This window comes from Streptopelia decaocto (genome assembly GCF_964273445.1).
Source record: "Streptopelia decaocto genome assembly, chromosome: 4".
In the NCBI taxonomy this organism is placed as follows: Eukaryota; Metazoa; Chordata; class Aves; order Columbiformes; family Columbidae; genus Streptopelia; species Streptopelia decaocto.
The window spans coordinates 22,051,628-22,079,439 of record NC_138658.1 but is presented as its reverse complement, the minus strand read 5'-3'; the positions used below and the strand labels follow the sequence as shown (position 1 = coordinate 22,079,439).

Here is a 27,812-nt window from a genome sequence, read left to right as displayed (position 1 = left end):
AGAAAAATAAACAGTTTGGTTTTGAAAGCAAAGTCACTTTCAGTCACAGATTCTCAAGTTTCTAGAGGAAAAATTATTAGCAGGATAAACTGATCATATGCCAGGAAAACTACAAGCCAGAAATCTCAGTATAACAGCAATAGGATCATTCTGTGCAAAAGAGAGGCAGTAGAAAACCCTAACCTAGCAAAGCCACATTTAAGACAAACGTCAAGAACTTTAATCGCAATACCAGTGCTGGGGCACTCCAGCAATTGTACACTTCTGTAACAATTTGCAGCCTCTCTGTTTTAGGGTGATTTATTTAGTTCCTCTATTTTTAGTACTTTCCTTCAAGAAGAAAAAAAATCAGGCGATATAACATAATTTAAAATAAACTAGGAATTAGCCTGGATGGCAGAAATAAAAAAATAAATAAATAAATAAAAATTTTTTAAAAAACCAACCACTTTCTCCTTTTTTAGAGCTCTCCAATTAGCACAAGTGACAAGAATGGCCACCCGAGGCGGAACAGGATACACCTTCCTGAAAGCGTATAAAAGTACATAAAGAAGACTGGCTAATGTTGCTACAGAGTTACTTACAAACATTAAAAAGAACCTGCTCATGGTGATGGCAAGGGTTTTTTTGCTTTGATTTGGTTTGGGGGTTTTTTTAATTTGGTTTGGTTTGTTTGATTTGAGTCCTCTCCCTTCTCTTTGACTTTTTGAGTGAAAAAAAAATCAGATCTGTTTCTTTCCTAAGGCAACACCCCTGGCGTGTACTAAACAGTACAATATGTTGATTCCAACTCCAAACCCAAAATCTTTAACAAACTTAGCAAAGTTCCTTATCAAAACACACAAATTAACTATAAGAGTCATTTGAGCAGTGAAGAAAACCCTAACATTAACCTCGGTAATAAAATTAACAACCATATTTCAACAGATACAGGAGCGGCAGTTATTGGACTATGTAAGATACATATTTCCCCTCAGACCTTTCAATCTGGCTCCTTCACTAGCCTGTTCCTTCCCACACTCAAGGGAAAAAGAAAACCTACAACTTGGGCAGACATGAAAGAGACACAAAATTTCCATACATTCAAAGTCATAAGCTGCAAGCAAGAGGGTAAAAGACAGACTGACTGCCAGCACAGTGATTAGTCAGCTAAACCAAGTCATAGGACAGCACGAGTTTCAGCTACAGTGCAGTATATCCCTCCTTCTTTAAGTACCTAACAGAGTATTTTAAAAGATGCTATATCAAAAGAAATTTAAAATAATGTTATTCTCCTCTTCTCCTCTCTCAGAAAGATAAAATCCAAAAGAAAGCATTACTAGAACTACTTGAACAAGTTCTGTAGCTGGAGAAACAGCAACTGTAACACCGGGCATAAAAGTGTTCCCTTAGGTTCTGGTCTCCTGTTTCACCACAACCATGCCTCAGTCACAGTGTTACTCAGCAGACAATAGTAATCAAGTTGACCATCTGAGATGCAGAATCCAAACTAGGGATTTAATCCCACCCCACCTTTCCAAGCGTCATTGTAATCTAGACACCTTAGCTTTACATAAACACACAAAAGAGAAGTGCATTCTAAATACACAATTATTCTGGCTGGACATCCCCCTGTGCTTTGTACATTAAAAAACAAAACCAAAATGAAAGAAGAAAAGAAAAATCTACCAGAGAGAAGACTCTGCAAACATTGCATAGCTGGTCTCATTAACCCAAGATAATAATCTATTAGCATACTTGCAAAGTCTGTTCTTTCCCCTGAAGAGCCACCTTGAATGAACACAGTATCCTTGATCCAGTCACAACTCATAACAGCCTCTGCTCTTCCACCAACAAAGCCTGTTCCTGACAGTCTCCTGGTATGTCTCGTGGGCAGTCTCAGACAGCTAAGTGGAAAAATCTGTGAAGAACATTATTTTAGCTTTGGGAACAGTTTGCTTTGTGTGTCCACAACACCACCTTTATGAGAAAACTTCCAAGCACTTGGAACAACTATACATTGTTGCTACAGAGCAGTAACATAGATGCTCTGCCACATCAAGTTCAGTCCTGCAACAACAGCATGCTCAAGACCTACTCAACACGCATGTATTTAAAAAACAAACATAATTAGTAGAATATCTTGAAGCAGACATCCCACAGCAAGCTTTTGAAAAGCTAGCAGTACATTTCTGATGAAAGATAAAAGCATCTATCACAAGACAAATCAAGTACACTTTAATTTGTTCAGACAATTCACAGCTCATTTGCCATGAAAAGCAATACAGACAGAAAGAAAGGAGTCAGGAATCCCTGTTTCACATCTCACTTGTACTGCACTGCTGCTTTATATTTGTAGGACTATGCTACCACTAAAATGTCCACTGGGAAAAAAAAAAAAAAAAAAAAAAAAAAAAGGAGCCATTAAAAAGTCAGTAAAACAAAGGAGCTATCCTCATTCAATCTACCACATATGGAAATAGGCAGCAAAATACTGGAAATCCTGAAGTGTTCAGTGAATGTATTTGCCAATGACCGCTGGAAATGACACTTGTTGATGTGAACAGGAAGCAGGAGCTTCCGACCTCCTCCTAATGACAAAAATCAGAACAGTTTCTAACAAACTGGGGCCCGTGATCTCCTCGCAGATTGAAGCGGTTTGCAGCTGGTTCTCAGAACCGCAGTGAACAAACTAATGTACTGCATTGATCCTAGCAACTGTTCTACTAGGTCACATCATCTAATGCAACATTTTAATGCTGGGATGAATGAATGAGAGACGTGTTTAAAAGCCAAGCATGCTTAGTTCCCCTGAAGAAAGAAAGTTTGAAATAAAAATTGAAGACAAGGTTCATAGGTTCTTGCTTTTTCTTCCGCTCACAAACAAAAGCTCTTTATGAACATTGCAGAAAGTCGCAACATATGTGAAATATCTTGTGGCCAAATAACACATGTGCTTAAAATTCCTTGTTAATCTAATTTTCTAGTCCCAGTTCACACCAAAATTAAGGAACAGAAAATAATTCCTAGACTAAAAGTTCCTCAATGCGTTTCTTCCTTCACTTACTAATGTTTCTTCTCAAGCTCAGGTATTATACTAAAATTATTCCTAAAGCAAGGGAAGAAAAAACATCATTTCAACACATCAGCTGTGATATTACAAAACAAATCGGATTCTCAAATTGCATTAGGCTTTACATTAAAGAGTCAAAATCAGACTACTATTTTCTACTCTGTCCATTTATGCTGGCACTTCTCAATGACTTACGAGAACAAGATGCAATACACATACACATTGTGTACAAACACAACTCAATGAAAAGTGCTCATTCAAGGTCTAAGTTGTTCCAACTGCTGTTCTGAGTACAACCAGTATGAAACAGTAGAATCACAGACCACAACACCTTGTCTGCTTCATAGATTGTCTGCATACAACACCTCTCTTTTCTCTGACAGTTTGCTGGGGAAAGTTTGCAGGTAGGCAAGGAAGAACCTCTTATTCCTGGATGGGAGAGCAGTCACACAAGTAGCACCTTCCAGACTCTGGGGAGGGAGATGAGAGGCAGATGAAGAAGCTCAGCAGCACAAGCCAGGACACTAATACAGCCACGCTATGTACTTGCTTTTACCAGTATCACAATGATTTAAGGTCACCCGCACTTTTTAAAATTACAATATCATGGCAGCATTGTTTTTCACTGTCCTGTACAGATGAAGGCCGTGCCAGCAGGAAAACCTCAGACAGGATCAGTCAGAAGCCACCTAACAAAGAACATAAAGCCTTTAATGATGATTAGCTTCAGCAACTAAGGCTGCTTTGCTTTTGAATTGGTACTTTCGGTCAGGGTTCATCCTGCAGATAAAAGCTGTAAAGCTGTATGCCTACCCTGTGCTTGTGATTCTCCAGCTGCAGTCCACTGGGCTTCTGCTAATCTGCTAGATGTGGTCCATTGTGACTCCATAAAATTATAAGCACCCTTACTCTTCCTATCCCAAAGACCAATGCCCATGAGAAATTCTGAGGGTTGAGAACAGCCAAAACAAGCATGGGGGTTGGAGGGGTTCTTTGAGTGGCTGCATATGGTACAAACTCCATGAGGAGGAAACAAAGAAATAAAAAAGTACGCACAGACCTGTAACTGCCACTTCATCTTACAACAGAGGTGTTTTGCAATGCTATTTCAAGAGCAGCAGCGTCCAACTAAGAGAAATGCAAGAACCCTGGGTTCTACACAGACTCTCTGACTCCTATTTATGTTTGTTCTTGTGTTGGCTAAGAACAAGATGAGAAATAGATGATTGCCAGAGAACATGTATCAAGGATCTTTCCTTGTCAATTATAAAACTCTCCATACCGGTATTACAACTCCAGTTCTTCAGAAGGAAGAGAAAACTGACATAAATTGTCATTTTTTTTTCTCCTTCAAATTAATTCCATCAAAGTCAGGATAGGATATTTGTAGCTATATGGAAAATAATTAGTAAAATGCATAGGTATTTTGTTTGAATATTCTAGCTTACTTGTCTACAAACATTTTTAAGTTATCAGCAAAGGTTGAGTCAGTTCTAGAGCCCTTCACTGAATAGAAAAACAGCCATGTCTGTTTTAACTACCTGAAGAAATTTCAAAATTAATACAGGAGGAATAGGGAAGAATAAAGAAAAAAAAAAAAAAAAAGGGGGGGTGGGCAGGACACAGAATAATTTTGGAGATAATCTGCCTGACTCAATATACAGATGGCTAATCTTAATTATATATAAAAATGTATTTCTGGATACACAGTATAATCTATTCATTATATAAACATGTCTAAAGCAGACCTTTGTGACCGAAATTTAAATAATCCATGCATAGTTCAAAAGACTGGAATGAGATTATCATAGAATATTTAGTAATCTCACTTCTTCCAATTCTGTAATCTCTTTGTTTCATTACACACTCTAGAGTATCAGGGGGAGTTTACACTTTATGTCACTATTACAGCATTATACTTCAGTCATAAGCACACCACCCAACAAGGTGCTTATGGGCTAGAGAATTGAATCTTTTAATTTTCTTTTCATGACACTGGAAGATGCCACCTAACCTTGATCCAAACATGAGGAGAATTACTCACATGAGGCATTCGGAGAGAAACTGACCACAAGTACTGCACTGAATGGCATTTCAGTCGTCTTGACCTATCCTAAGAGCACTTGGACCACAAAACACACAAGACCATGTAGCCCTGGCCTGCTTCCTCCATCAATTCATTTGTGAGACAGCAGGCCAGCAGCTCTGAAGAGCAGCACACAAACGTCCAGTCAGCTACCTTGCTTCCACATGATAACATATCATAAAATATGTTTCCCCTTGCACAGCCAGTTTCCACTTCAAAAGTGAACACTGATGACCTGTACTTTCATTAATTGCTGTCTTGTTGATCCTGGAGCATTTAACACATTCAAAAGCCAGAACAAAGTTTAAACAAGGATGATAACACCTGTACATGTGACTGCTGAGTATTAGAACTATGGAAAGGGTTACATGAGGAAGGAAAACCTCTCTGCCCAGGCTAACCAAGTATTTCCAAAAGTAGATCAGAGATAACTTGACAGGGCACTCAGTGCAAACAAAAAAGCTGTCTGAAACACATCTCAAAGGGCGTAACTGGCAGAAATACATCCAGAAAACACCTTATTTGGTTAGCACCCAAAACCATCCTTAAAAGTCTTCTTATCCATTACTCTCATCCCTGCCAGTAATGGTACAAGAAGATGTGTGCAAATAGATTTTAAAAAAGCAAAACAATACTTTTTTTTCTGAAACATGGACAGAACTGAGACACTATTTTGTGACATAAACTATGTACACATAACACCAATGCAATTTATTTTCCAATAAAGACTCTGTATTAGAAACAGTGAGTTGGTAATTTTAAGTAAAATACCATGTTCAACAGATATACCTGAAATCCCTGATCAATATGTAGCACTACCTTTGTTTCTGCTGCTTTGACCATGTACGAATTACCTCCACAACTAAACACAGGACCAAGATGTGAATGGCCATCCCTGGGCTTATGCAAATCCTGCACCCATGGAAAAAGGACCACTGAGGACATGCAGCGCACAAAGAGAAAGTGACCCACCGTGCATATTCTTTTAAAAGCCATGAGAGCAAACCGCTGTGCCACTATTGTAAGGAAAACCAGATTCGAACATGAAGCAAGTCTAACCAGCTGTTGGTTAAAGATAAGTCATGAGTCCACAGCAAGACATACAGAAAGGATGACTCTGATGGCATCATTTACAGTGGCTCAGCAGCTGACAAATGCCACACATATCTATGTCCTGTGGACACACCCTGTGGCCAACAGTCCCCTGGCTGGCCACAGCCCTGGACCATGCCATCTTCCCAAATCTAAGTAGTATGCGCCCACTGCATGGGGCAAGGCGCTCTCAGCCTAATCCTAGCTATAAACCACCTGCCTGACTTCCATACGTGTGTCACAGTTTGAGCATCCTAAAGCCAAAACAGCTGTGGTTATGCAGGAATTTTGAAAGAGCAGGGAGCAATACTTTCATGCCAGTGAAACACTCTAAAATTTTTTTTAAAAAATGAAAATGATGCATGTCTACCAGTGCTCCAGTACCTTGGCACAAATTGTGTTTAAAAGTACAAATAAATATATTGAATTAGGAAAGCTGGCTTCGTGCACAGAGCAGAAGAACTAGACTTGAGAAATTTTGTTTTATATTCCAGCCCATTTATAGATTTTGACAAAGACACACTGTGCCCCAGCTATTACACAGGAAGGTACCCCAGCCTCTAGTGTATCAGCAGACCAAAACCTATAACTGAGCAACATACTCAGTTCACCACTTTGGTTACAGGTTAATTGGTAATGAAAAGTGTACAGCTGTTGCACTAGAGTATACCTATGAATCTTCAATATCTGACTTTTAAAACAGGGGGTAAAACTTACACTGTTTATATGTTAAAAAGAGCATTAGTTATTCTTCAGGAAAAAAGATGCACAAAACCACAACTAAAACATTTGGAAAAACATTTATATTATAAAAAGTACCACTCTCTGGACTGAAAGATGTGTCTTTTCAGGCAAATCAGTCTACAGGCACTGGCATAATCCAAATGCAACTCGAAGGCAGAACTACAACAAATATTTAATCAGATCTTCCATTATAAGAAACAGATAGCCGCCATAAATGTTAACCTTGATGATTCAATATAACAAGGTTAAAGCAGCAGCAGCTTCAATTATATATGAAAAATTTAGTATCCTTATCACTACTCTTAGTTCATTTTCAATATCAAATGAATCAAACTTCTAAGATAACCTCACATTAATGCAAATGGCTTCATGTATAATTTTGTTTCATGTCCTGACAGTATTTCACTATAACATTTTCCAATTATTTTGTTTGGGGTTGTTTTGTTTTTAATGCTACAACAGGACAAAATTGGAGGAAGATACAATTCTACATTAACTTCAACAACTCCGGGGTTTGCTATCCAAATCATCAGTTTAATATCTGACCTAGATCACAAGCAACTAAGCTGATGTTTAATATCCAGCTGCCGAATTCTTCATCACACTATGAGGCATGCCCATCAAGTCACATTCACATTGTGCAAACACGTGAGATTAGTAAGTCAATATTTATTAAAAACTTTAAAAAGCTAGCAAGTAAGGGGCTTATTTTAGTAACTCATGAAAGCTGTACCTGAAGTTCCTCCAGCATTTTCCTAAGTATTATTAGCTTTTAATTAGAGAAAGAAGTTGTTGTCAGTTTCCACTCCTGCATACTGTGCTGTGTCATGGGTTCACTATATCCCCTTTGACAGTTAAACTACATATGGAACTTCTACAGATGTTGGTATCCCCTTCTACAGTACTGATATGATTCAACTAATTGAGGGGAGGCAAATTTCACCAGGCATCAGGCAACACACTTCCCTAAGCATTCTGCTCACCCTCTTCATAGTGCACAGATTAGCCAGATATAAACTGGCAAAACCAGAAGGCATTACAGCACTTTCCACAATACCCACCCATCTTCAGGAAAAGTGTTGATGCTTCTTCAAATAATATTCTAATAATTTATGGCATGAATTCTCTCACGAATCAGTTATTCATTTCTGTACCTGGTATTTACATACTAGTAAGAAACTCCTTTTCCCTAAGAAATTTTATTTATACTTTGATTAAAAAAGAAAAGGGTCAAAAAACCAGCACAGAAACCAGAGAGAAGAAAAAAGTCAACAAAAGGAAAAACCAAAAAAACTAGCAATACACTAGGGGAAAAAAAATAAAATCACAGTACCAATTCCTGTGATGAAACTTAAATAATATGCTGTAATACAGCCAAACAGACCAAACAGAATAAGACACAAACATTTGTTCCAGTTTATCTTCCATTTATTTGAAACAGCAATGGGACTGATGACTCAATAAACCAGAATTAACACTTCTTCAGTGAAGCTCGACTAACCTACTATCAGCTGGACCAAAGGAACCTCTGGCTGCTGGTAGCGCAGTACTGCACTGAAGCAATCTAACAGCCAGCGTTGTATAATAAAGAATAGGGTGTGAGAGAGCCAGGTTATCAGCTGGAAGCTACTTTAGACAGCTGCAAACCTAGCTTTTCTTTTGCATTCTTTGTGCTTTCAAAGGGGTTTCAGTCACAGTCATTCAAGTTCTCTTTGTGTCCAAGGCTTGAAAGAGTTGGAGAAAACTGGAAATACTAAGAAAGAAAAAACAACCAACACCAAAAACACAACAACAACTACATATAACATGAGACACAAGCTGACCACATTTTTTTCTTATTTGTGTTTTCTATATTTGAAGTTTCATTTGACTGCAGGAATTTAATAATACATTCTGTGGCTCCAAGCAAAACATTAACAGGCAAAGTTGTTTTGCTCAACTTGTGTGACTCCTGCTACCTGCAGGAATGTGCAATTCAGAAAAATGACAAAGAAGGTTCCAATCCCTTCTTTCCTTGAATTATAAACTTTGTGGCTGCTTTTCTTTTCTAGCTCAAAAAGTCAACCAAATTAAAAAGCAGGGGAAAGAATCATAAAGACAATTGAGGAGATGGCCACATTTTGTCAAAAGCAACCACAACTGTTTCTGACTATATCCATTTAGCTTTTTTGCCACAGTAATGCACACAGACTTTTCCTCTGACAGTGGGAAACTAAAATTAAGACAGTCTTAAAGCTAAAAAGCAACAAGACACACCCATGCAAAGTTCTTTTAAAGGAAAGGAGAAGGACTTCTTTAGATTGCATCATGTACTTATCTTCCCAGCTTTTCCCTTAGGAATTTGCTTACAAACTGAATAATTTTCATCTGAATTGCATTAAAGCAGCTCTCTTTCATTTATTAGCAAGCTAAACATATTTTCATTTCTTACTATAAATGAGAAAATTCTGATGTACAGAACACAGGAATGCAATAAGGGAGCAGAAAATAATTCTTGGTGCTTTTTCTTAAAGTTAAAAGCGAGTATTTGCACATTGTGTTCTTCTTCTGCAGAAGTGATGCCAGTAGGAATCTCAGGTTGCTAGAGGATTTTTTTTCTAATGGGACATGTAAATGATATTGGTTGTGTCATCTGCAGTTTCAGCTATCAAGCACAGGGACATTTTTCCACACTTATGGTTTAGTTGCTTTATTTTTCTAAACTGCTTCCCTTGCCATTAAAGAAAGCTATAGCAACACTCAATACATTGCACCACAGTGTTACTTAATCCAACATTACAATCCATTAAAAAAAAAAATAGGGAAAACACTGGAGGTCAATAGTAAATAAACAAGATACATGGTTAAATGTTGCTGTGCCTGAACTCCCTCAGCACTAGAAGTACTGACAATATAGACACTTCTGGTGACTATCATCTGATAGTCACTCAAAATCAACCTGTTTGCTTTATTTGACAATATCTGCCACCTACCAATCTTTTCCTCTCAAATAAGGAACACTAGTATTATCTAATTAAATATATAAATAACTGACATAGAAGAACTACAATCTATTATTTCAGCACAGAGTGGACAACATATGTACAAAACTTTTCTAGATGTTCTGTGTGCAACGCTCCCTTCCCTAAAACAACACAGGCAACTCAACACAAACACATTCACTGCTGACAAGCCATGATTTGGCCACATGACTGTCCTGTCTGTATTTCAGGTATTAGCTATGTCAGATCTAATTACCAGAGACAGCTTGACAAGGTCTTTCACGTTATTCAAAAAAGGTGCACTTGCCAAAGTCCTAGTGGAGGCCTCAGTGTATAACAAATCTCACCCAGACCAGTTGAGGCTCGTAGTTTTGCTGATAGTTTTTCTCCATAAATTACTCTCCATAACTGCTGGCTAGCAAGCCTCTAAGAGTACTGTCAGGAATTCAGTGACCCACGGTATGTAAGAAATAGTGACCATCATGTTTACAATCAAACATAAGAGGTTCTCTTTCTACGTGATGACAGCTACAGAAATAATATCGGTTTTAATTGCACAGGTTTCTCTGTCAGTTTGACAAAGAGTGCTTTAGGCTATTCTGCCAACTTTAAATCCTGAAATTCAAATAATAATCCTGTTTAGGAAAGGACAGTGTATCAAAGGAGGTACATGGACTGAAATACAGGTTTTTCTGGTTAGCAAATTTTTCTTCCCTTTGTTTTCTGTCATGAATGAGGGGTACACAGATACCACGTCACAACATATAAGCACATACACAAATACCAGCAGGAGCTCACAGGATCACAATATGAACATTACTCATATTACCACAGTTTTCAGGCAGAAATAACCATTCAAAGTGATTAAACATTCAGGTAATGTTTCAAGCATAAGTGCTGAACTTAAGAGTACAAGAAAAATTATTTAAGGGAAGCATATTGGCACATCTGATTAAGCAAGAGTCCAGTATAGTGGATACATGCAAGACAGGAAAGTATATATTAATTTTCTCCAGAGACTTTACAATTAAAGCCTTGCTATAACTTATAGTTCAACTCTTTTCCTTCAGTGCACAGAGAGATTATACAAATAATTGTTTAAATAGAAATGACAGCTACATGTTTCAGGAGAAGAGGTAGAGCAGGCAGGGAAAGCAAGCATTCTGTAAGGACACATGAGAACAAACACAGGGAAGCACAGCTCCACAGTCACTAGTCACGTACAGGTTGTGTGAGACACCCCGACATCTGGAGTCTAAAAGCAAAGTAATTTGTGCTAATGACAGGTGACACAACAATAGTATGGTAACACTAAAATTCAAATGTATACAGTGTGAAAGCCACAAGAGCATACAGACTACCATCACACCCAACATACTATGTCACATAAACCACAGACAGAAGTCCTGAAAGCTGCAGGGCAGTGGGGATGGAAAAAAAGGTCAAGAAGGAGGAGAAAGTTCCAGTGCCTGGCACCCTCCACCGAAACCTTCTGCAGGGGAGAAAGGTTCTCAGAGAAAGACTCTGGCCCTTGCAGAAGATTTATCAACTGGGTACTCAGGAGTCTGCACCCACAGCAAGAGACTACACCTCAGCCCAGGCACAGGCACAACAGAGCATCATTAGTTTTTCTTCTGGAAGTTCCAGCAGCGTTCTTCTACCTTTCATTATCACAGTTTTGCACCTTGTGTGTGCAAGGCTCAGAATACAAATGTGCATCTAGGTAAACACAGGCCCTTGGTACACCTTGAACATTTGTTTCTTTCCTCACCTTTACTTCTTCAGAGGCATATTTAGAATTGGAAGTGCAACTTGTACTAATATGTGTTGCTGACCACAAGAATGCTCACAGAAGTGCTGTATAACTGTGGGTTGATGCAAGAGAAAGAAGAGATGCACTGGGATGTCAAAAAGAGTCTTAAGTCTGAAGGGAAAGAAACCACTAAAGCAAAATAGAAAGAAGGTCAGATTCCCTCTTTAGTGAAGGCCTCTTTGTTCCTGTGTCCAAAACATACAGCACAACATTTTCTCCAGCATAGCCCACTCTTTCAAAACAAGTAATTTGACCTCACATTTATTTGGGGTATAGAAGCAAATTAAAAACAAACCTGATTATCACAAGTTGATCCCTCCTATTTCTACATCACATCAACCTATACCAAAATAAGGCAAAACATGCCAAAGATCAGCCTGGGAACTTCGGACAAAAGCAGTAAGTTTTGAACAATGTTCACATTTGCATAGATTATACAGAACTGAGGGCAGAAAATAAACATTTCCTAACTAAAATCTAGTAAACAAACAGAGTTTTCCCTCCCCACAGAAAATAATTTATGTCAGCAAAAGATACAGAAGGAGTAGATAATGATTTTATGTATTTAAAACTTTAAACCAAGTGCCATCAAGACAGATGAGACAAATTGTTCACATACAATTTGCTATACAGACACCAAAAGAAAGGGAAAGCACTCAGATGTTTTCTTTCTCATATAAGGTTAGCAAGCAGAGCAGTGTCGGGGAGAAACCTTCCACAGCTATCTAAGTTCAGAGACCAAATCCTAAAGCAGGCATCTGCAAATTGGAACCTTAGCATAAACAGTCTTCTTGCGTTCTTGGTCTGAGGTCAACTCAGAGCAGAACCTTATTAGTAACAGAGATTAAGAAAGTGCCTTATAAGGCAAGTGATATTACTAATACCAAATTACCTGAAAACCTGGAAACTTTGTGTCTATTGGCAACTTCCAATTAAGCTGGATTCCTGACTGTTGCCCATGAAAAGACACCAACTTGCTTCTGATTCTCATTTTGTCATCTTCTTTCCTATTGGCATAAACAAAAGCCACACTGGTTTTGCATACAATTTATAATCTTCACTCCTAGTTTCTGAAGATGCATGCTACTCTAATTTAAGACAATTGTCCATAATTAATCAATGTAAAACACTGGAACTAAGCAAGTAAGATTTAGATTTCAGTTCAACATGAGTCACCTGTTTCACGTTACAGCAAGACTTGAGTTATGATTCATTTGAAGGGTTTTCAGATAATTTTTTGTTAGTAGTTACCACTGTCAAGACACAGAAAGAGAAGAATCCAAAAATTCGGTTGATTACTTTTAGGGCTGGGCAGCAGCTAGCAGGAATACGCATTGCTGAGTTCAGCGAGGGTTTGCCAAATGATGAGAGATGTTAGTATCAGCAGGGAAAATTTCCTTTCTTGGCTTGTTTCTGCTAAAGGCTGCAGTCACCAAATTAGGACTAAAGATGGGTCCAGAAGGAACAATTTAGGGCTAAATTTAGGACTAGTCTCAATAGTAACCTTCTGTTAGGACAGAGACTAAGTTGGTAGGGTCACTAAGATAGGAAAAGGGGAAAAGTGAGCCAAACCTGGCAGTGAGCTCGGAATGATGCAGCTGGCTAAGCCTGCGTCTGAGGCAGACCGAAGCAAGCAGAAGCAGGGAGGTAGGACTAAGACAGGGGAACCCCAGCAGCAGGGTTGGCATGTGGACAGTGTGGGACAGCCACCTGCATCCTTGGCCAGAAAGCACTGCTAGGCACAAGGTGAGGTTTGGATAAGCCAAAGCCAACGTACTATGACTAGTACAGCATCTGTAGATTATTGCCTGACTGGATGTAGTTCTGGAATTGACCGCTGGATTTGGGGTACACTTGCAGCCAGCAGAAGCCCAGACGTTCCAGACTCTGACAGGGCATCAAAGTAAATAGAGTCCCAGGTTCTTCCTTCATATTCCAGAAAGTACAAAGAATCAAACAGATGCAGTCACCGCCTCGCTAGAACATTTAATGTGACTGCATAAAGCCAAGCACTCAAAATCTAACACTTCATCTTCCAATCTGCAAGCACCTGCACCAAAACAGTTCTGATCACTGCCTAGGGAACAGAATGGGTAGTCTGAAACTGTCATAAAATTCACAATACAATCCCAACATCTGCAAGATGTCCTACAAAGAATATTTTAATGCATGAGTAATAAGGTTAAATGTCAGGGCCTCCTAATTACCAGCTCCGTCTCCAATAAAGACTTGATGTGCAATCTTATCTAATCATTTGGTCTCTCACTTCACCCATCTGTAAACAGAAGCAGCAGCCCAACCTACTTCACAGGATGTTGAAAGGCAAGCATCTAAAATACTTTATGAGCTTTTGGATTTTTTTTTTTTAAGTGCTATGTAGGCTAAGAGGTTTGTTTATTTTTAGGACTAATTTCCTATTTATGCATTTTAAATTCTACATACTTTACACAACAGAAAAAACAATTCTATAAATAGAACACCGGAAACCATTACCAAGAATTTAAAATGAGTTGTGACTGGGCTGATCATAAGTAAGGAAACTCACCTTTAATTTTCCTGATGACATTTCCAGCACATAACTCCTTCTGCTGGGTTTTTCTAGTCACAACCGTAAATAAGTTACTTCTTGCTATCAAAAATCCCCACCACACCAAGGTATTCACTGCACAATTATAGGGCAAAGCAGGAATTCAGTTAGAAGGGAAATTACTTAATTATTTCATATCACTAACAGCATGCAGAAGGATTAGTAATTACGAGATACACTTCATTTTACTTAGACACAACAGAGGGTGCACATATAAAAGCAACAACTCTCTATTCTGCCCATCACATTAATTACCCACTTAAAATGGCAACCATGTATCTTACCGGAATCTAAAACATTTCAAAAACATTAAACCACCTCACAGACAAACATCAGCATGAAAAAAAAATAAAACAAACAAATTATTTTGTTTACTGACACCAAGGAATTCTCAGCTCCCTGTACTGCACATGCCACTAAAACGTTCCTGTGGTCTTTGATCCAGAAAGGAGCAATAGTCCATAAAGCATCAAAAGACAATTTGTGAAGTGACTGCCAGAAACCAAATCCAACAGGTTTAAACAAACAAAAACATTGGGGGAAAAGGAAAACAATGACAAAAATTCACTCAGTTATGCTCAAGAAATAAAAGCTGTAACAGCAATGTTACAATGTTGTACAAAATAGTATGGATTTTTGTTTTCCCAGAAAGGGTTAGAGAATTCTTCATCTAAAAAGGCTGAAGAAAACTGGATTGGAGAGTATTATAATGGGACCAAAGCAACTGCAAAAATGCAAGCAACTTCAAACTTCATCTGTCTTTCTCTGACATTACTAGTTATTGATATCGACGTAGTCCATCTGCTATTTTTTAGAGGTACAAAAGCCCTTGTTTTCCCCCTAATTGTTCTTCAGTGAATAAAAATTCAACTGACATTGACAACACTGGAGGTTTTGTGAGGGAGGGATGCAACCAGGAGAGATGGCAGTTCACTCTGCAGAACGACAAAGGAAAAAAAGTCTGTGAATAAGATTCCTATCGGTTTGGTCATTAACTTGCCAACAGAGATCCCCCTCCTCTGTAACGTCAGTAGCCTGTGGGAATGCCATCACCAGACAGTATTCATTCTGTTCTTGCTCTTTGAGTCAATTCTACTCAATAAATTACTACTGAGTAGGGAAGAGCAATGGCAGATGCATGGAAGCAAAGGAAAAAATATTTTAAAAATCTGAAACATACCTCTTCCAAAGCCTAGCAAGGGATTAGAGGTACATACTTCAAAGAGGAACTGATTCAGCTTTTATCCTGTCCTAGTAGCTCTATCCCAAACCCTCTTAAGAACCCTGGGCATGCCTCCATGCTAGCATGTGCAAAACCCCATGCTATTGGACCTTTCCTGCTCTTCCTTAATATTCAAACTAGAACATTCACAGAAGTTTGCTCTACAAATTTTCATCAGAATAGGAGGCTAAAGAGACATCAAATATGGTGAGGGAGGCCGCAAACTCTGGCAGACTATGGCAAGAACCATCTAAAGCAGGGGTGTCAAACTAATTTTCACCGGGGGGCACATCAGCCTCGCCCTTGCCTTCAAAGGACCAAATGTAATTTTAGGACTGTATAAATGTAACTACTCCTACATTTACACAATTCTAAAATTACATTTGGTCCTTTGGAGGCAAGGGTGAGGCTGACGTGGCCCCCACTGAAAATTAGTTTGACACCCCTGATCTAAAGAATCATGCTACCAACACCTCTCGGAAGGGAGACAAGAGAGAGACAGAAGCACAAGCCATGAGCTAACATCAACTGTTTTCCAAGCAAAATTCCTTCTTGGCATCCCCCAGTGCCTTAGCTTGTCACTCTGGGAATGCCAATCCAACCCACACATCTAGGTACTCAGAATGAAACTTGGCAGCTGCTCATATCTCTCTCAGTTACTACACTAATAATAGCACCCAGGAAGCAATGTTTCAATAATGCCATTCAATAACGTCCTCATGAAACCGAGATTAGCTCCTGATCACTACTAAAACATAGTGATTTTCCTTTTTTAGGAGAAACTGAAGGAGAGGGCCACAAGAAAAAAGTTTTGATTATGAAGAATGGCATCCTTACTGAAAAGATAACTCTCTTTATGCTTAAAGACAAAAATTCCCTTCACAAGGATTTACTTTCAAATCTGAGACATCAAAGGCATATGATCCCTTTCGTCTACTCACAAGCCTTCAAAATCCTAAACGCAAGTAAATCACAGCTATTACAACCAGAGCAAAAAGCATATACTGAAAGCTTTATTTATAAAAGTACTGAAATTGAAACAAATGTTGACAGAATTGTTTGGGTTTTGTTTGATGCTTTTGGGGCTGAGGTTTTGGTTTCAGGAGGGGGTTCACTTATTTGTTTCTGCTACATATTGCTTACATATACTGTCACATTCCACCCAGAGAAATTCTTCTCCGTACCAGAGACAAGTTGGGGAGGGGAAAGCTATAAGATTAATTGCTATTGTGGTCCATTTGCTTGCTCCATCCAAAACAAGACTGCTACTTTTCTTGACTAACACCTTGATCCCTAATGTTTTTTTAAAATATGTTAACAGTAATAATGCCAAACATTTTCAAGAAGGTATTAAAGCCATCTTCCTTGTAAATAGTTTAAACAACTACAAACAAAAAGTACAAAGAGGAAAAAAAACCTTCTCAATGAAGCACGTTTCACAATAACTTTACAAATCTGAAGTGGATTTTAGTATGTCCACAGAGAATTACAACAAGGTTAGCAGACCCAAGTTTTTCTTTACATATGGATACTTTCTATAAAAAAAGTGAATGATGATATGCTATGAACCTTAGAAAAGCCAAGCCTCTGACTTCAATTTCCATCTGAATAATCTGCATGTCAAGGGCAGAACAGCTGCTTTCCAAGTTCATACTGCCATGCCCTCCATACCAAAATGTCTAAAACATGACTGTGGGAGAACTCAGCACATTGTCCTATCAGATTCTATGTTAAGCTAATTAACTTGAAAAGGATTTAAAAAAAAAAAAAGTTAATAACTACTGCTCAATTCAAATAATGACTACAGAACAAGACCAGTGGGAGCAGCCTCACATAATGCAATAGGGACTGACACACAACACTTTTCTATGATGTTTCGATAGTTGTGAAATGCTTTATGGATAAATGTCCCCTAGTTTGAGGCAATAGCTTAAATAGTGAAGGAAAGAAAGAGATACAAAGATGAAGGCATTACCCCAAGCTGCTGCCAAAGTCACTTCTCTAGACATGGCTTGTTTGGGATGAAGGGATTAAGACATATCATTATTCCATTGATTTAATTCACTTGTTTGCTGCTTAGTGTCTGGTCAGCGTTGTGCAAATAAAAAGCTCCATCACTAAATGTTCTTTTTTTCATGTTATATTACAAAAGAGTCAAATCAGTTACAAGAGGAGTAAGCAGTCATCTATGCAGGCAAGATGTAGAGGGAAAACGTAAACTGTATTATGCTTGCCTCCAGATAAAAATCTAGCTGTATAACAGACAAAAATTTCACCATTTAATTTCACGAACCTTGCAGACATGAACACATCCACTGCAGAAAGATCCTCAGGACTAACAGCAACCTATAGTAGCAATTAAAAAAAAAAAAAAAAAGCCCTGTATACAACCCAAGCAGGTTTCACTACTTGAGCACTACGTAGAGATAACAGCCACCAGTTTTCTGGTGCTTGGGTTCTGCAACAGATGGATGAGTCTTTCCAAGACACAGAATGCATTTCAGCTCATCTGAAGCTATAGTATCCTAGCTTATCTAGGTTCATATGCCCTTCAGTTTTGCTCTAGGCCCTCAGAAAAGTTCATCTGAACAGAGGATCAAGTTCCAACATACAAGATACGAGGGTATAGCACAGATATTTCCTTAGTTCATTGCAGCAACTACACAAACCCTTGAGTTGAATATCACAAGCTTTGCCTCATTCCTCCATAAAACATAGCAAAAGACTGCAGTAAGAGGAGAAAAACAGGTGCCAACAATAAATTTTCATGCTTGACTAGCTGGTTCCCTGTTTCTCAAGGAGGGCAGCCTACCCCCCCAGGTACAACAGAATGGGGTTTGTGGACACACAAATGTGTTTTGTAAAAAATAATTTGGCCATGGGACAAAGGAGTGTTTGTAGATTATTTTTAGCATTAGATTCTTTAATTTCTAGAAGAAATTACAAAGGAAGCAACACAATTGGGTAGTGTTACTTCTTCTAGCAAAGCTGCTAGAAGAGGGGAACATCTACACAAGAGGTACAGCAGAAATTTGAAACTATGGGTTTTAAAACTACTAAAAGCATAAAGGAAAATGAGGCACAATAAAAGTACAGTAATATTACCACAGCACAAGAGCATTTAAGAGCAGACTCAAGTCAGTTTTGTTCCAGAAAATCTTGCAGGCTGAAGAATTGAACAGACAAAGCTTTGGAAAAACAGTCATTTGGCTTGTAATTGAGCTTATCAATTGGATCAGGCCTTTCCTGACAGAGGAAGCATACAACCTGATATTTTAACAGGAAAAAAGTACTGAAAATGTAAACTACACTTTTTTGTTCTCAGAGCACCGATCTGTTTCAAAGGCAAACTACAAAATCCACATAAGCTACAAACTCAACCACATGACTGATTTCTAAGAACAGTGACCCACTGCCAAAATTATATTTTGAAAAGTTTTTCTCAAGTCCTTGGTGGCCTGGTGGCATGCTCCTTCCATCTGTTTGCAAGATGGTGGGATTTTTTTTAAAGAAGCATTTTCTAAGTAAACATACTTTCACTTAAATCTGTGACAAGTTTCCTTATCAAATTTAATTAATTTTATTCCCTTGTATCTACATTCAAATATTAATATTTTCAAGTCATGGAACTCTTTCCAATAACTGAAAAAAAAAATCACACATTAAGACATACAAGCAAAAATCAAGTGCTCTTTAGAGAAGCGAACCCAGCTTTTAAGATTTGATACATTGCAGACTAATTTTTCTTAAGGTTGAAATGCTGCAAGTGCAACACAAGCTTCCAACTCTTCACTGTTAATTTGTCACTTCTAAGCCCGCAACCATCAGCCTAATGGAGTAAATAGAAAAATTCCAAAGCTAAAAAACACTCACCAGCAACAAAGTGCCTGACTGCCTACTTCTGGACACCACACACTAGAACGTCCTTCAAGGTCCAATTCTGGTACACAGTCCTGCTTAGTTTCATCCTGGATACTCAATTTTCCTTGCCAAATTAAACAAAGGTTTATTTTTTTTCTTCTTCTTCAAGGACATGCAGTGCTGACCAGCTAGGTGCATACACAAAAGCTTTTTCTCTGACCTGCATAATGAGCTGATAAACCACACCTGTCCAGTCCTCTCAGCTAAAGAGGCAACAACAACATATTTATTCAAAGGTGCAAGCAGTAGTAAAACTACATCCATTTAACACCACTATGATCTTCCATCTCTGTAGATCATTTTTGCCTTCCGCTGCTCCTTTCCCACAGAAGAGAACTCCAGCATGAATGATTTACAGGAACTTCTGATTTGGCCTTGGCCTGCGATGGTCACATTGCTTCTGAGGGACTGGATGTTTTCTCTCTATTTTTATCCTGAAAGATGAACAAACACACAGGAGGGAAAAGAACAAGAGGAGGAAATAAAAAACAGAGCAGGAGGACTAAAAGGCATTCACAAAGAACAGAGTGGCTGTAAGAAGCTTGGTCCATACATGCAAGAAGGTATAGCAAAACAGCAATGTGACACTGAAGTTGTCTGACAAAAATTGCCAGAAACATCTGTTTAAAAAAAGAATTTAAGGATAGTAGAAACCCAAGCACAGCCTTCCCTTTCCAGTTTATTCTTTCCCAGTGACATACGTAAACATACACTTTGTACAGCACACATATGTCTATCGCAGACATACAATGTGGGGCATTTTCAATAGCAGCCACTGTTACCTGCTCACTCTCCTATCAAAGTTACACCCAGAGGGCACAGTCTCCACAGGAGCTGCTGGGATAGAGCACCTGTGCCTACCTCAACTCTTTCATTGCAAAACACAATGGCTTAGTTTAAACTTGGCAAAGTAGATGGGTTTGTCTTAGCAACAAGACAGATGTTGAGTGCTGATTAAAACTGACAACTACAGTGGGTGGCAGCAACCACCAGAGGAGAGAGATGTTAAATTCCCTGAACAGTAGTTTCTTAAACTATTCTGCCAATATGTGCCCAAGCTCATCTGATCATATATTTTACACTCACTAGATATTCCAGGAAAGCATTCTGCTGCTCAAAGTGTCCCAATTTGCCAACTCAACAACATGAAGGCTTTTGAAAGATGATCAAAACACTGAACATGTCACAACATCTCAAGAACAGCTGTCACAGAGCAACACAAGTCTGGTCTGGAAACTCAGAAAAGTGGCATTGGACCAAAACGAAACTCCATCAAACATAAGCAGGTCATAAAACTTATCTCAAAAAAATATAACTCACCCTATCAAAACATTGAGCATATTGCCCAGATTCACTCTGTTGACTATCTCCCTCCAACAACCAAGACTATTTTTATGTTAACATGTTAAGTGCTGCAGTAGTGATTGAAGTTGGTATTGTAAAATGTAAGCTCTAAAGTAAATGTAAACTATGTATATTAATTATGTAATGTTAAAAACCAGCTGGGGAAGGGAGGGAAGTACTGGGATGCAACTCCACTGTGCTGTTCCAAAACATGTTTCCCAGCGTTCCTCTCCAACATGAGGGCAGAGCCTCTGGCCTATATGCTACTCCCTTTGCTGTGCATAAAAAAAAAAAAAAAAAAAAACAGGGCTCTGGAACAAGTCGTCTCCCCTCCCTGCCCCCTTATAAAAAAAATCTATACCAATCAGAAAGAGAAGTTCTATCGCAATAAAGACTATGAAGTTGATTTTTATACCGGCTTGAGAACTGGTATCAGTATCATAAGCTCTTCTTGTTAAAATTTACAATATATTTGCAATACAGAGCTGGCAAGCAAAAGATAATTTTAGAAACAGCATACACCTGCAGCCTTAGGAGTGGGCCTATTTTTCTTGATTTAATGCAAGCAGGTGTTTGTCCTTTACAGCCTGTAGTGCAAAACCATTCTTTTTCCAACTCCTTAAGATGGATTCAGATCCCATAAAAGTCTATATTATATTTCCAAAAGGCTTGCCATTTAAAAACAAAATTATCAGGAAAAAGCTTACCAACATATCTACCAGACAACTTATCTAGAAATTACAAACCACTCTACTTATTTATATTGGTTTTGTCCTGAAGACTGACATTGACGCTAATCACTTCAATGACTGCTTGCATAGTTTATCCAAAGCTAAAAATTCCCCCAAAACAACCAAAATACAGAACCACTTCATCCAACAACAGCCCATCACATCTCTTATCACTGAGAAAATTCATGTAAATTCATGAAAATTCATATTTTCTGAAATCACATCTTGTAGTTGACTAGCACAATGTTCAACTTTTAATACAGAAAATAAATTTTAAAAACCCCAAAACAAACAAACAAACAAACACAGTGAAAGATCTACAGGACAAAGAAGGCAATGGAGCTAGTTAGTAATCCAAGCTGAAAAGACATGATTCAAGATGACAAACTGGCATCCTTCACAGAATGAGCTTGACACTTTTTATAGCTACTGACACAGTAATGAATGCTTTACTTCGGGTGGAGCTAAACCCAATATTCTGCAGAGTATTTTCTTAAAAGAAAGCACTTCCTTGATCCTTATACAGAAGCAACTTTATCTACAAGCAGAAAAAAAGGTACTGTCTCACTTAATTAGGCCCTAGCTGTGGCAATTATCTTGAAGAGAAGGGAAAGAAACACTATTATGTTATAATGAGCAGTTCTTTCTTAAGGGAAAGCTGTATCAGATGGGCCCCAAAGTACCTATTTGCCTTAGTTTTCTAATGTTTCCATTATTGAGTTGAATTCCAATAGAAAGAGTTTTTTTTAAAAAGATACATACTGCTCAGTAGCCTTTGTGACACAGAATCTAGCACTGCCCTAGCAGTAATTTTTATTTTACTGTGCCCTAGCAGAGTATATCTCAAATTTAAATCAGAGTGTTCACTTAGAGCATGCCTTATTACAGAAATAAAGCTCATTTTCAAGGTACTAATTGAAAACTAAAACACTAAACAAGATTTATTAATTCACAGCTCTCACTGAATTCAAGGTGAATTAATCGAAGACAGAGGCCTAACTAATCAGTGCTGATTTAGGAAACTGCAAACAAGTTCAAATAAGGCCCTCTTGCAGTATTCCCCACTCTCCCTCCCTGTTAAGTAAGAATTACATCAGTTTTCACTTGGTCTTTGGACTCTTTCTAAATGTTTAGTGATTGTCCATTTCTTTTCTCTAAATCCTTTATTAAGTATTTTACCTTACCTCTTTGGTGTGTACTGGAGTGTCAGTAGAACAACATTTTTGTTGCAGAAAATTCCTAAGACTTAGAGAGCTGGCACTCGTTACACATTCAGCTAAGTGGTTTCATAAGTGCAGATTATACTACAGAAAGCTGTAAAATATGGACAATTAGAGCTTATGAAAAGAAAAGCACCATGGCTCAAGTGGTCTGAGTGGCTATTATGCTGTGTTATGATGTGGTTTACAACAACCTTTACAGCTACATAATAACATCCACAGTAGGTCAGACCAAAACCATGCCTAGACCAATATCTGAGAGGTCAACCACACACTAAAAGACCTGTCCAAGATGAAGAACAATGGTTTGGCCAACTCAGACATCAGATTGGATCTTAGATTTGGATTAGGTTCTTCAGTCAACTTTGTTAAACGACTCAGCCTATTATGTTAGGTCAAAAATGGGATTAGGAATGGCATTATTCCCACCACCAACAAGATTTCCTTTGTGCTTAACTTCTTGATAGTAAACTTGTAAATGACCAGTGACTAAAAACACCTCAGTGGAAAAGAAACAGATGTCACAATTTTTTCTCACAAATGCAGAAATACTCCCTGGAGTAAACCAGAATTCTTCAGTAACAATTACTGGTAACTCTTCATATTCCAACAAACTCTACCTCAGTGAAAACCACACAATGGGGCCATTGGGTAGGAAGTTTCTCAGGGTGTGAGCAGAGGAAAGTGGCTGCTCTGCATCCTTGCACAGCTGATAAGAGTATCTGAATACTGTGGTGCCCACATGGCAGCAGATAGAGATGGTCCTGACTTGATGAAAGGCTTTATGATGCATTTGAGCTGAGGTGCCCAGGTGGGGCACCCTTCCTTATCAAACTTTGTCTGAACTTCCCTCGGATGGCCACAGCATAGGGACTACCCCTTGAAAGCCACCTAGGGAACTAAACTTTTCTGTTTCCCTGGTTCCTCCACCTTCTGTCTTCATCAGCCTGTTAAAAAGTCAGCACAGTTGACCCAAATGGAGTTCTACTCTGATGTGAGTCTAAAACCAAGAATGAGGAGACTCTGCTTTCAGGCACATGGAATAGCTGTGAGCATGCATTCACAAGGATCCTTTGCAAAGCCCCCATGAGGTGCCCAGGGCCAAAACCTATGCTTGCGCTGACTCTTCCTAATACCCTAATCCACCTTAAGGTGTCATAAAAATTAACAGCGCCTGCTGTATGCTTATAAAAAAGTCTCACCTCCAAAACAGTATCTTCAAAAACCTAAATCAAATCTCACACTCATGTCAAGAGACCAAGAGTTGGACCAACATAGGGAGAATTAGGAAGCAAATATTCATTGATTATCTTGTATATTCTTCAGCTTCCAACAACTTGCATCTCAGAGATTTCAAGAGCCCAAAACTAAACCTCTGAAGTTCCTCTCATGTTTCAGAATACAGACAGTTTGACCAGGCACCTTTAAATTCAGTTTCTCCAAACAGAAGAACATCTAACTCCATCTAGAAGTTATTTATAAACTATTTTGATCTTCACTTGTTTAATTGAACTAGAATGCTCTGAGAATAGTGCTTTTCTATTTTAAAAGTCATATGTGTATAGTGCTTGTATCTACTGATCACTAACAGTGGAAAAAAAAGTCTTTCTGCACTCCTTTTAAAACTTTTAACCATCATAAGAAAGAGACACATATTGTTTATTAATTCTTCCAATATTTAGTTTGAACTAGACAACTAGGTGATTCAAACCATGACACAGGAAACAAGACAGCTTTGAGTCAGTCTTGTTTATCTTTCTATCAGATTGTTGAAACAACTGAAACTGAGAAGTGTAAAGATACACTTGAAGGGTGCCTCATACTGGGAACTCAACGATTTAAGAATGCAAGAGAACCTTTTTTCTTCTTTTTTTTTTAAGCAGTATAGTCCTATGCCAAGAAAAAATCAATTCTTCTGAGTTTTATGTGGAAAATGCACTCCCACACAACTGAGGAGACAAATGGCAAGGATCCAAAGAGAGGATCCACACCATGTTACTTGTTTGTCCTGCGAAACACTGATGACTCCTGTGATTAGGAGGAGTGGCAGCAGTATCTGCTCACCACCTCTCAAGATGTAACCCAGTGAGAGCAGCATCAAAGTCACTCACTAGGGCTGTGTGGCAAGCAGGAAGTGGGATCTACTCGATCACATCAGTTATTCACACCTAAAGAATCTTCACAACATTTCTTGTAAGCCACTGCTTTACATGTGAAATAAGCAAAGTGCTAAGGGCGGGAAACACTGGTGTTCTCTACTGTAGTCACTTCATTTCCCACAAATTTAAGAACAATACTGTGCCTACTGCATTTTCTATTTTATAACCCATTTGGAAAAGCTTCTTACGCTCACATATCAAATAAAACAGATGTAAATTTCATCATTTACCTGGTTCTAGAAACAGAGAAATACTTTAGCTATTATTAAGACAACATTCTTTGTTCAAAAGACTAGAACAATTTTCCAAAAATTTGAATCAGCTCTTGTTTAAGAGGCAGTCATCCAAGCTCTTGAAATGCCCTGCTTTATTATCACATTCTGTAGAAAGTGGCAAGCTGGTCTTTGTGAAGAAAATGCAATTTTGACAGAGGTGAATAGGTGGCTATGTCTAGACTGCTTCTTGAGCTTGTCTTTTGGAAAAAACATTAATCCCCTTTGGTTTCCTGACAGCAAATGAGTCAGATTCCTCAAAGAATTTAGATGCCAATGTTTTCTACTGAAAACACACTGAAGACCAATACTCCAACCACTGGGATTTTAATGGGTTTTAACTCTTCCTTGTGTTTCCTCTGGTTCAATTTCTCTTTTAATGTCTGTTGAATAGGGGCACTGCTTCACCAGCAGCAGAGGAAGATGACCCAGCTTCAAACTCATCATACAGGGTACTCAAAAGGGGAGAGACAACTGCAGGAACCTGAAACGCATAACGGCAGATCTAGTCTCCATTTCCACTTCTCAAACAAGTATGTTGAAGCACGGATGTTTGTTAGAATAAGGTGCAGCACCTGAACCCAATAAGAGAATTTCCAACTGTCATCACAGAAGGGAAGGAATTGGTACAACCTGAACACTAGGCAGAATCTCAGGTAGCACCTCTTAAGTATTTCCCATGGGCTGGCCCTCAGTATTTCACCAAGGACCCTCAAGCCAGGTGGCTCTGCTCAGCACACTGACTCCTTCGGTTCCCACCACAGACAGCTAAGCACGCCGTACACTGCACACCAAGCCAAGGTCATCAGCACAGGATCCTGCTGTGAATGGGAGGCTCATACAAGTTGGGCCTTTCCTCACCACCATCAGCTCCATGCTTTCAAATTGAGTTCTGTGTATGTAACCATACATGAGAAACCGAGTGTTTGGGGCAGTTGCCAGAACACCATCTAGATGCTTGAGGAATGATTTCGCTCTACCGTTCTTTTCCAAGTTTAGGGATGCTTTTTTACTTTGCATTCCAAATTACAATGATTTATACTGACACTTCAAGTCACAGACTTTAAATAATCCTCAAGGAACACAATCTGCAATAACAAGATATAAACTGGCCAAAGAATAAGAGTTACAAACAAGTGAAATTTGATATGGCATTTTCTACCATTTTTTACCCAAGTACATCAGAGACAAAACTAGGAAAGACTGCTTCTTTATTTGCATGAAATGAGTTATCGCTGTTTTTAAAACGCTCATCATACCCAGGCAGCTACGCTGCTCAAACCATTGGCCAAATCCTTCTCAGTTTACTTTATGGGAAATATCTTAAAAGCCTGGTTCCCTGCCTTCAGAAGTTTTCCATGATACCAAAAACACAGTACACTTTTGAGACCACAGTGCCAGAGCGTTGCATTAGTGTTTTACTTGAATACTTGGTCTGGTCAATCATCCTATTAGATATTTAGGAGACTACACTACTACATCTTAAGTTAAATGGGAGACATTATATTACAATAGTACATTGAGAACATGCACTAACATGGTCATTCAAGACAAAACAAACCACAGCATAGCTAACCATAAATACATATATACACGCACATTTAATGAGTAAAATGCAAAAATAAAAATAACCATCACATTTTAAGAGGCCAAAGACACAGAACTAGTGCTGTCACTGCAGAACCGTAAGTCCGGCAATTCCTGAACAAAGTTAAAATGTTGACAGAGGTGTATATTCAGCAGCCTTTTCACTGACTATAAACCCATACACACACGCATCGTTATTTTGAGATACGCAATTCACAGACGCTGAGCTCGCAACGCACCGGTAAAACCCGAACCCGAGTCCTCTCCGCGGATTTAACAGCCCAGCTGACTGAGGGCTCGGCACCGCCAAACCATCAGCCGGGCCCGGCCAAGAGACCGGGCAGCCGCAACCGGCGCTACATGAAGCGGAGTTACTCGGCGCCGCCGCCAGCGCTACCGCCACTATCCCGTATCCCCGCTCTGTGGCCAAGGGCTGGAAAGGACCGATGTCCCCAAAGCGGCTGGCGGGGGTCCCAAGGGAGAGAAGCTGTTAAAGCCTGTGCAAAACTCCCCGCAACAAAGGCGAACCCCTCCAGCGCCGGGCGAGCGGCTGCAAGCGCCGGGCCCCGCCCCCGCAGCGACCCGGCATCGCCCCCCACACTCACTTTTGGTGGCGGCGATCAGGTTTTTCCCATCCTTGAGCAACTCTTTGATGAACTTATTGGTCTTCTCCAGCTCAGCCTCATGGGCTCGCACCCGCTCCCTAAACCAGGGGCTGTCCAGGTAGCAGTCGCTGAACTCCAGGGGCTGCAGCCCCATGGCTGCCGCTGCGCCGGGGCTCGCCTGCCCGCCGAGCTCTCACGGTTACGCCGCAGCACCAGAAACCTCTTCGAGACGGGAGCCGCAGCCACAAAAAGAGCAGCGGCGACGGCTCCCCCCGCGCAGGGCTGGGCGCGGGCAAAGGCAAGCCGAGGCGAGCGGAGAGGAGCCGCCCTCCCCGCTGCGAGGGGCGGAGCGGCACGGGGCAGAGGGGTGCCCCGCTCCCGGCAGCCCCGCCGGGC

General features: G+C 39.4%; 1 protein-coding gene across 3 annotated transcripts in view; it reads right to left on the bottom strand.

Moving 5' to 3' along the window:
• The window catches only part of ARHGAP10 (Rho GTPase activating protein 10), a 150,623-nt gene extending 122,908 nt beyond the window's left edge, over window positions 1–27,715 (bottom strand). For all 3 annotated transcript variants that reach the window (XM_082050451.1, XM_082050452.1, XM_082050453.1), the window contains exon 1: window positions 27,417–27,715. In XM_082050451.1, coding sequence (XP_081906577.1) covers window positions 27,417–27,570 — 154 coding nt within the window. In that variant the 5' untranslated portion in view covers window positions 27,571–27,715. The remainder of the gene's footprint in view (window positions 1–27,416) is intronic.
• Between the last annotated feature and the right edge of the window lie 97 nt (window positions 27,716–27,812).